The 10,473-nt window shown below is 34.8% G+C and overlaps 1 protein-coding gene across 1 annotated transcript; it reads left to right on the top strand.

The window, feature by feature from the left end:
* The first annotated feature begins 8,563 nt into the window (after nt 1–8,563).
* LOC133711864 (uncharacterized) lies at nt 8,564–10,117 on the top strand. Its single transcript, XM_062137946.1, has 4 exons — nt 8,564–8,696; nt 9,172–9,302; nt 9,386–9,478; nt 9,644–10,117. The coding sequence occupies exons 1-4, from the start codon at nt 8,564–8,566 to the stop codon at nt 10,115–10,117; spliced, it is 831 nt and encodes a 276-aa protein (XP_061993930.1).
* The last annotated feature ends 356 nt before the right edge of the window (nt 10,118–10,473 follow it).

The following is a 10,473-nucleotide window of genomic DNA, read 5'->3' as shown; positions in this document are numbered from 1 at the left end:
GATTCCTTGTTGTACACTCACATGTCTCCATGACCGAATTGATTATACCAATGAATGCATCTATTATATCCATTAAGGGACACAATATTATTGCATCATCAAGAGATAATCCATTCACTCATAAGACAACTATGGTGTCTCAGGTCAAAGGACTAATTTGTATTATTGCAATTTAGAGTTCAAGTTTGACATGTAAGTAAGACTCCATACAAGAACTTTAATGATCGCGTTCAGTGTACTCTTTAATTTAAGAGCACTCACATACTTGTATTAGTGTCTCTACACAAATGACAAGAGACATATCATCCTCCATATTGAGCATACATAGTATGTGCTAGTCTTTCCGGATTATCAATGTCCAAGTGATAATCCTATGACTAGGAACCTTTTAGGATAAGAGTGTGAAAGAGTAAAGGTCTCACATATCTAACTCTTTAGATTACTTTCTCTTTAACTCATATTCCTCGGACCTTGTTCAATCAAATATTAAATATAAGCAATGAACAATAAACTTGCCCTTTTGATTAATAATAATTACAATAATAATTACATCAAAATGATTGTTTTAGGACACAATTCCTTCAATCTCCCACTTGTACTAAACCCAATCAGCCATGAAACGTACACCCATCTTCTCAAGATGTTGTTCTAGCTTTGCTTGTGATAAAGGCTTAGTGAATGGATCTGATATGTTATCAACAGATGCTACTTTGAGAATGTTAACGTCTCCACGATTAACAATCTCCCTTATGATATGGAAACGTCTTTCGATGTGTTTGGATTTTTGATGAGACCTTGGTTCCTTGGCTTGAGCAATTGCCGCATTGTTGTCACAGTAAAGTGGAATCGGTGACTCAATGGTAGGAACCACATCAAGTTCAGTGATGAACTTTTTCATCCAAACTACTTCCTTTGCAGCCTCTGCAGCTGCAATGTATTCTGCCTCAGTAGTGGAATCTGCAGTAACGCTTTGTTTGCAGCTTCTCCAATTTACTGCACCTCCATTCAAGGTGAAGACAAACCCTGATGTGGATTTTCTGTCATTCACATCAGATTGAAAATCTGAGTCTGTGTATGCTTCCACTTGCAACTCTGATTGCAAATCACCACCTCCATAAACGAGGAATAAATCTTTAGTCCTTCTCAAGTACTTAAGGATATTCTTAACAACATTCCAGTGTTCTAAACCTGGATTGGACTGATATCGACTAGTTATGCTTACGCCATAACTGATATCAGGTCTTGTGCATAGCATCGCATACATGAGGCTCCCTATTGCAGATGCATATGGGATCTTGCTCATCTTTTGCACTTCCTCAATCGTTTGTGGGCACATTTTCTTAGAAAGGTGAATGCCATGTCTGACAGGCAGAAAACCCTTCCTAGATTGTTCCATGTGAAATCTATTCAGCACTTTGTCTATGTACAAGGATTGAGATAATCCAATTAATCTTGTTGATCTGTCTCTATAGATCTTTATTCCTAGTACATAGGCAGCTTCTCCAAGATCCTTCATAAGGAAGGTCTTGGACAACCAAACTTTAATTGAAGATAACATTCCTACATCATTCCCAAAGAGTAGGATGTCATCTACATAAAGTACAAGGAACACAACAGCACTCCCACTGACCTTCTTGTAAACACAAGGTTCATCCATGTTTTGTGTGAAACCAAAAGATTTGACTGCATCATCAAAACGGATGTTCCAACTCCTTGAAGCTTGCTTGAGTCCATAGATGGACCTATGAAGCTTACACACTTTATGAATGTCATCTTTAGACGCAAAGCCTTCAGGTTGATCCATATAAAGCTCTTCCTCAAGGTTGCCATTCAGAAAGGCAGTCTTTACGTCCATTTGCCATATCTCATAATCATAGTGAGCAGCGATAGCAAATAATATCCGAATGGATTTAACCATGGCAACAGGAGAGAACGTATCTTCATAGTCAATGTCCTCTCTTTGCTTATAGCCCTTTGCCACCAACCTAGCTTTGTAGGTTTCTATTTTACCATCTGAGCCTATCTTTTTCTTGAAGACCCATTTGTTTCCAATTGGTCTAATACCAGGTGGAGGGTCAACGAGAGTCCAGACTTGATTGGTATACATAGAGTCAATCTCGGATTCCATGGCTTCTTGCCATTTCTTTGAGTCAACGTTTGACATTGCTTCATTATAACTAGAAGGATCATGCAGGTTTTCATTGTCACCTCCCCAAGGCTTTCATGACACAAACCATACCTCTTGGGAGGTATCCGGATCCTACTAGATATTCTTGGAGTTTGTGTTATAGTTGGTTCAGGAAGTTGTTCAACGGGAAATGAAGTGTTAGTTTGTGGCTTGTTGGACACTTTCTTGAGTTCTACCATTTGCTCAACATTTCCATCAAGGACGTAGTCCCTTTCAAGGAAAGTGGCATTCCTGCTAACAAACACCTTTTGTTCTTCAGGTTGATAGAAATAATATCCTAAACTATCTTTAGGATATCCCACAAATAAACACTTGCTTGATCTAGCTTCAAGCTTGCCTGCTTCTAGTCTTTTGACATAAGCTGGACAACCCCAAATCTTAATATGATTGAGACTTGGTTTCTTCCCATGCCACATCTCATATGGTGTAAGAGGGACGGACTTGGAAGGCACTCTATTCAACAAATAAATTGTTGTTTGAAGTGCATATCCCCAAAAGGATATAGGTAAATCAGTATAGCTCATCATGGAACGAACCATGTCTAACAAAGTTCGATTTCTCCTTTCAGATACACCATTGAGTTGTGGTGTTCCAGGAGGAGCTAATGAAGAAACAATGCCTTCTTGTTTGAGATAATCAATAAACTCATTGCTTAAGTATTCGCCTCCTCGATCGGATCTTAGAGCCTTAATACTCTTGTCGGTTTGTTTCTCAACTTCATTTTTAAATTCTTTGAACATTTCAAAGGCTTCAAATTTGTGCTTCATAAGGTATATATAACCAAACCGAGAGTAGTCATCGGTAAAGGTTATGAAGTATGAGAATCCACCTTTACTAATAGTGAACATGGGACCACATACATCGGTATGTATTAGGCCTAAGAGTTCTTTAACTCTTGTTCTTTGTCCACCATAATGTGACTTGGTCATTTTTCCTTTTAGACAAGACTCACAAGTAGGCATAGGATCAGATCCTAACGACTCTAAATATCCATTTTTGGATAATTTGTGAATTCTATCTTGGCTAATATGACCAAGCTTAAGGTGCCACATCTTAATGGGGTTAACCGTTTCCCGAGATCTCTTAGATCCCAAAGCATTTTCCTTCATACAGTTAATACTACCATCTAAAGCTAGATGAAAGAGACCATCAATAATATTAGCATGACATATCATGCGTTCATTAATAGATACAGAACCACTTAGTTTATCAAAAACTACTCTATAACCATCATTCAAAAGTATGGAGATGGAGATAAGGTTCTTTATACATATAGGAAGATAAAGACAATTATTTAACTCCAATGTATCTCCTGATGGTAACTTCAAAATATAAGTCCCCACGGCTTTGGCGTCAACTCTTGTGCCATTTCCAACACGTAGGGTGATTTCTCCAGCTTTAAGCTTCCTTGCTCCCACTAGGTCCTGCAACGAAGTGCAAACATGGTGAGATGCACCTGAATCAATTATCCAAGTGGAAGTATTATTAACTGTAAGTATTGATTCAATCACATTGATCATACCTGCTGTTGAAGACTGGTTCTTCAAGGATGCAAGATAAGCTTTGCAATTCCTCTTCCAATGCCCATCCTTGTTGCAAAAGAAACAAACACCTTTTGGTTCTTTTTGTTCCTTCTTCTTCTTCTTCTGGACTGCTCCTTTAGGCTTTGCCACTTGTTTCTTCTTCCCTTTGCCCTTGCCTTTGGACTTGGAAGAAGAAGCGACAATGGCCACACTCCCACTTTCTTTCTTGATTTGCTTCTCAGCTGTTACCAGCATATTGAGAAGATCAGAAAGACTATGATCCATTTGTTGCATATTATAGTTCATTATGAACTGAGAAAATGAATCATCTAGGGAGGATAGAAGAAGATCTTGAGCTAGCTCCGCATCAAGTGCAAATCCAAGGTCTTGAATTTGCTCAATAAGGCCTATCATTTTTAGACCATGTTGATGCACAGGAGCACCCCTCACATGCTTTGTCTTAACAAGCTCATTGACAGCTGTGAATCGCACATTTCTATTTCTCTCACCAAATAATTCAGTGAGATGGAGTAATATAGAACTGGCGCTATCCATATTCTCATGTTGCTTCTGAAGTTGTGAGTTCATGGATGCAAGCATAACACATTTAGCTTGAGTGTCATCATCCTTATGCTTTTGATAAGCAACACGTTGCTCATCGGTTGCATCTTGAGCCAAAGGAGTGTGAGGGGGTGCATTTTGTAAGACATAAGCGATCTTATCGAATGTCAATACAATTTTCAAATTGCGGAGCCAGTCATTGAAGTTTGGGCCCTCAAGACGATTTTCATTGAGAATTTTGGTGATAGGATGTCCTGACATATTGCAATCTACATAACATAAAATAAAAGAAGTAAGATTGATTTTAAAACCAAATGACTCGGGTCTTAAGAATCAAATGGCACCCTCTCACTATTTTAACAAATTCCAAATCCCTCAAGGAATTCGAGAGTATAAATTAAAACTCTTAGTGAGTATGGAATACTCATTTTCATTAAGCCAACCGCATCATAATAGAACTATAGGTCAACTTAATTTCCATGAGAGGATACTCTTATCCAATCACATCAAATGTGAATATCCATAACTTTGGCCTCTAAAGTAAGTAAGTCTCACCATAATAGGATATTGATAAATTACTCTAGTTAAGTTATACCCATAATCTCATGTAAGTATAGGGATCAAAAATTAAATCTCATCATAATAGAATATTGACCAAGATTTGTCCCTACCTTACAACATCAAATGTTGAATAACCTCTTTTTAATGCTCCTAGCAAGAAATACCCCCGTTCGGAATGATATTCACATGTAAGAACATCTAATAGGAGATTACAATGTTGGAAGGCCACAAAGAAGCATTCATAATGTCTTCTTCGTTTTTCAACTTAATATCACTTTGAGGGAATTTTAAGGTCTCATCTTTAATAATCTCATTAATAACAATCACATTGCATTTGCTTTGATCCTAATGCAATCACATTTTCATTATACTTGATCTATAATAAAATACTCCCACTTAATTGTTTTTCGGAAAAACAATTTGATTTCATCAAAAACATTTTCAAATGGAATCATGGGAAGTATAAAATTACTTGATCAAGTGCAATGAACATGCAATTATAATAGGTCACATAAGATGATTATGGACTTGTTGTTTGATTCAACATGAGCCAATATGTTGGATCAAGGTCATGTTTGGGTGGTTGATTTTAATTACGCGTAACGATTACAATTAAATAACTAAGCTAAGCTATTACACTTTGCACTTGAACTTCTTTCAAGGCTACATGACTTCAAACTTCTTCTTTGAATCATCCTCATATGCCTCCATCTTCGATTACAAGAGTGGATAAGGGGCATACAAGCTCCCATTTAAATTTAATCAAACTTGAATAAATTAAATAAGCTACTTAGTTACACAACCAAATGAATTAACTAAATTAATTACATAACCCAAATGAATTAACTACTTTAATTACATAACCACATTCATTCAAAATGAATAGTCGGCCAATCTCATGCTCAATTATATTAGGCCATAGTCCATAATCATCCTTTAATTAACCAAGATTAATAAGGTTAATTAAACAAGCATAATTAACTCAATCAAAATAAGTTAACCACTAAATTACTTTAATTTTAATGCAAGTAAATTAGTTGAGTGATTTAGGGGATGATGTCTTACATCATGGATCACCAACTTTTAGTGAGTAATTTAGGGGATGATGTCTTTAATCATGTATCACCAACTTTTGATGAGTGATTTAGGGAATGATGTCTTACATCATGGATCACCAACTTTTAGTGAGTAATTTAGGGGATGATGTCTTTAATCATGTATCACCAACTTTTGATGAGTGATTTAGGGAATGATGTCTTACATCATGGATCACCAACTTTTAGTGAGTAATTTAGGGAAAACTAATAGTAAAGATGACTAACCCTACCAACTATTTGGTGAGGGAAACATGGAAATGATTTTATATCATCATTAACTATTAGGTATATTTCAATTCATGAATTTATGGATCAAAATTCAAAAGTGAAAACAAACACCATGAAAAATTAGCTAGTTCATAACTAGTTTAGACATGTTCCAAAGCTGGAAATAAAATTCCAGTTTTGTGTTCTTCCATTGAACATTTGTTTACTTCATCTTTGAAGCCAAAAATCATGCATACCCTAAAGCATATATAATCTAATATGTTTCTAAGATTAACACCTTAATTAAGAAACATATAGAATCCCTTAATACATATCTCATATGCATCAAAGCTTCATAAAACTTAAAACACTTCCTACATGTAATTTCCAGAAACTTTTTCTAGCTATCATAAAATCTACCTTACATCACATGCTTCATAACTTTTATGATAAAGCAAATTTTATGATCTAAATTACATATTACTCTAAGCTTTGGAAAATCACATCAACCAACATACTTAGCCATGTTTATAACATACCAAAATTAAGCCAATGGCTCTGATACCAATTGAAGGAATGGATGGATTTCAAAACTTTTTAATTAGTGCGGAATAGGTTTAACAATTAAACTACTAACTAAACATAAAATTCATTCCTTTAACCCATGATCTTGGCTTATTGTGATATGTATATAAACATAGCATGTATAGTAAGGAAGAACAAAGAGGGAGTTTATGTTCTACTCACCCTTGGAGCGTGATTTTAATCCGATCCAAGTGAACCACCAAAGTTCCTCTCCTTGATCTCTCCTTGTGTGTGTTTCCTCCACCTTGAAGCACCTTGAATTAAGAACTCCTTCTTGTACTCCTTCTTGTGCTTGTAATCTCCTCCTTGATGTAACAAGTAAAGCCACAAAAATATATGGCCTCTAAGGATCTTCACCAAGTGAATCAAGAGATGAAGAAATATGAAAGAAAAGAAGAAATTATGCAAGTGTTCTTCTTTCCTTTAATTTCTGAAAAATGGACCAAGAGAGAACTCTCTTTCTCTATCTCTAATCTGAAAATAATAGTGTGGAGACACACTTATTTCTTTGTCCATGCTTTCCCTTTTATATAATAGGAAATAACTCCAATTACTAAAAGAAAAATATTGACTTTCATAAAGCCAATATTTTGGCTGGTCCATACATGTTATTGGGCACTAAAAATGTGTCTTGGGCTTTCATTTAAATCTCATTTAGTGAAGCCCAAGTCCACACCAAAAAACCCGACAATCGTTTAGGCCCAATAGGTTCGGTTTTACCCGAAAATCCTAATTATGTTCAAATAATAAATCTAATTAATTATTTGCTCATAACCAACTCTTGTTTAATCTTCTTCATATACAATCTCAAGGATCCACTTATATGGTGTGCGATCTCTTAGGTTCTAATTAACAAGGCAGTGAAGTTTATAGAAACCATTCTATTTTGTTTACGAATCAAAAACTCCATTTTTGATTCTCCCTTGTTATTAGGATAATAAATGTTTATTAATTCTCGGGGACTTCACAAGTCATGAGTGACGTCTTGCAACATATCATGACTACCCTAGTTAATGTAGAATGACAAAGAACCTATTCAATTGGAATTACAATACAATACGGTCCTTCTCTAACACGATGTTCTAAATCACATCATCGGGGTATGGAATTGATATGTCAATCCCCTAATGTGATTTTCATTCTTATGTGATTCTTAGAATGTGATTAAAAACTCCTTTTTAAATCTCATTCAATGCTTTGGCCAAAGACTCATTGAATCACATCTTTGAACATACACCTTATTTACTTAAGGATAGAGATTCCTTGTTGTACACTCACATGTCTCCATGACCGAATTGATTATACCAATGAATGCATCTATTATATCCATTAAGGGACACAATATTATTGCATCATCAAGAGATAATCCATTCACTCATAAGACAACTATGGTGTCTCAGGTCAAAGGACTAATTTGTATTATTGCAATTTAGAGTTCAAGTTTGACATGTAAGTAAGACTCCATACAAGAACTCTAATGATCGCGTTCAGTGTACTCTTTAAGTTAAGAGCACCCACATACTTGTATTAGTGTCTCTACACAAATGACAAGAGACATATCATCCTCCATATTGAGCATACATAGTATGTGCTAGTCTTTCCTGATTATCAATGTCCAAGTGATAATCCTATGACTAGGAACCTTTTAGGATAAGAGTGTGAAAGAGTAAAGGTCTCACATATCTAACTCTTTAGATTACTTTCTCTTTAACTCATATTCCTCGGACCTTGTTCAATCAAATATTAAATATAAGCAATGAACAATAAACTTGCCCTTTTGATTAATAATAATTACAATAATAATTACATCAAAATGATTGTTTTAGGACACAATTCCTTCAATGATTGCTAGCAATGGCAACAAGAAGGTGGAGATAATATTTGACCAGGAGCATTGGGTCCCAAATACTGAGTACAGTAATAAGAAGTTCACTACTGCTATAGGGATTGATCGGGGTTCGAAGTCGAGCTCCGGTATGTTACCGCGGATGGAATAAGATTCCAGGAAATATTAAGAGGACACTACGAGAGGGATTGACGGTAAGTTTAAGTCAAAGTGGTTTAATGCAAAGTTAATATTTTTTGTTCCTAACATACTATATTATTTTTATTCTTAATTAGGTACACTTTGAAGTGGAAATAGATCATCCAAAAATTATCTATTTTGTGGATGATAAGATGCGCTCGACGTATACTCAATTCAAGTGGAAGTTGCACGATCACTACCAAAAATGTGGCACACCTGTTCGGGGATGAGCCACACATCCTCCACCTGATCTATGGGGTGAGAGATCGACAAAGGAGTGGCATTGGCTATGTGATAAACTCTACACCGATCCAAAATATATTGTATGTATTCTATACTCTTTTATTTTTTCAAAATATTTTTATTGTTGTATGTTTTTTTAAAAGAATTATTACAGTTTTATGCTTTGATTAAAAATTTTAGAGTACATAATTAACCTCACAATATTTATAAAGGATAAATGTGAGAAGAATTCAACTAGCCGAAAAAGACAAAGGAGTACGCATCGTGGCGGAGCTATGCCTTTCATTCAACATGCTTTGAGGACAGCCAAGGTAAATTTAATGAGTTTCAAGTGAGTTAATTAAAATGTTATCTTGAATAATTGTTAATTTGGGAGATTTTTTTTAAATTGCAGGAGGGCAATCCTTTGTCTTTCATAGACAATTGGGCAGCTATGTATCAAGATTCAAATAGCAATTGGGTTAGTGATGCTGCACGTGATAAATATGTAAGTATTGTTATCAATTTTGTTAAAGTCGTATTAGTTTTGGGAAAATAATTACTATTTAAATATATAAGTAAATAAATTATTTATTTTTGTTTATATATATATATATATATATATATATATATATATATATATATATATATATATATATATATATATTTGTAGGATCGACTGAAAAATAAGAGAGAAGAGCATAAGGAGAAACTAACCCTGGAGGCACCAGAGGGTACTCCACCAGAATCTGTACAAGTTACTGCGCGTGATGAGATTCCAATCATGGCTGAAGAGTGTGGAAGGAAGGGAAAAAGAGTTCGTGGTTTAGGCTCGTTTCCTCCCATGGAGCTTCCAACTGTTACATCTTCAATAGCTGTGAGTTCTGAGATGAACGTAATGCAAGATAAAGTGAAGAAGCTTGAATCAACTGTGGACACTATGCGGTCACAAAATACACAGCTAATGACAATGTTGAAGAAGTTCCTGATGAATAATAGTCAAGGCTGCTTTGCTGATACAGAAAACATTAACATGAATATCGTAGTACCCAACAGTGAAGAAGATGATGTCTTTGGAAGAGATGAAGACGGTGTCCAAAACAATGGAGATAATTCTGAAACAGAGGATTTGGAGAAAGATTTGTGATTCATAAAATCATTTTTAGTAATTTTTGGATTAGGATTTATGCTAAATCTAGCTTGGCAAACAATTTTTCTTTTTATTAGCTATTATTATTTTTGGGTAGAATTTTGTAAACTCTATTTGATTTATGATTTAATAAATCTTTGATTATTATTAATAAATTAATTTTTTAAATATTCAAATTATTTTGAAATTTTTAAATAAATAATTATCAAATGAGACAAACAATCTAGCCCTCATTTAAAGTCATTTGCAACAAACAATGATTCTTTTGCATATGTTGCAAATCATTATATGTAACATTATATGTGATCTTGCCTATTATTTTTTTCAACAAATATTTAATCTTGCATTTTATA

This window comes from Rosa rugosa, chromosome 5 (assembly GCF_958449725.1).
Source record: "Rosa rugosa chromosome 5, drRosRugo1.1, whole genome shotgun sequence".
Classification (NCBI taxonomy): Eukaryota; Viridiplantae; Streptophyta; class Magnoliopsida; order Rosales; family Rosaceae; genus Rosa; species Rosa rugosa.
Note: the sequence above shows the minus strand (reverse complement) of the source record. Positions and strands in the feature narration are given on the sequence as shown.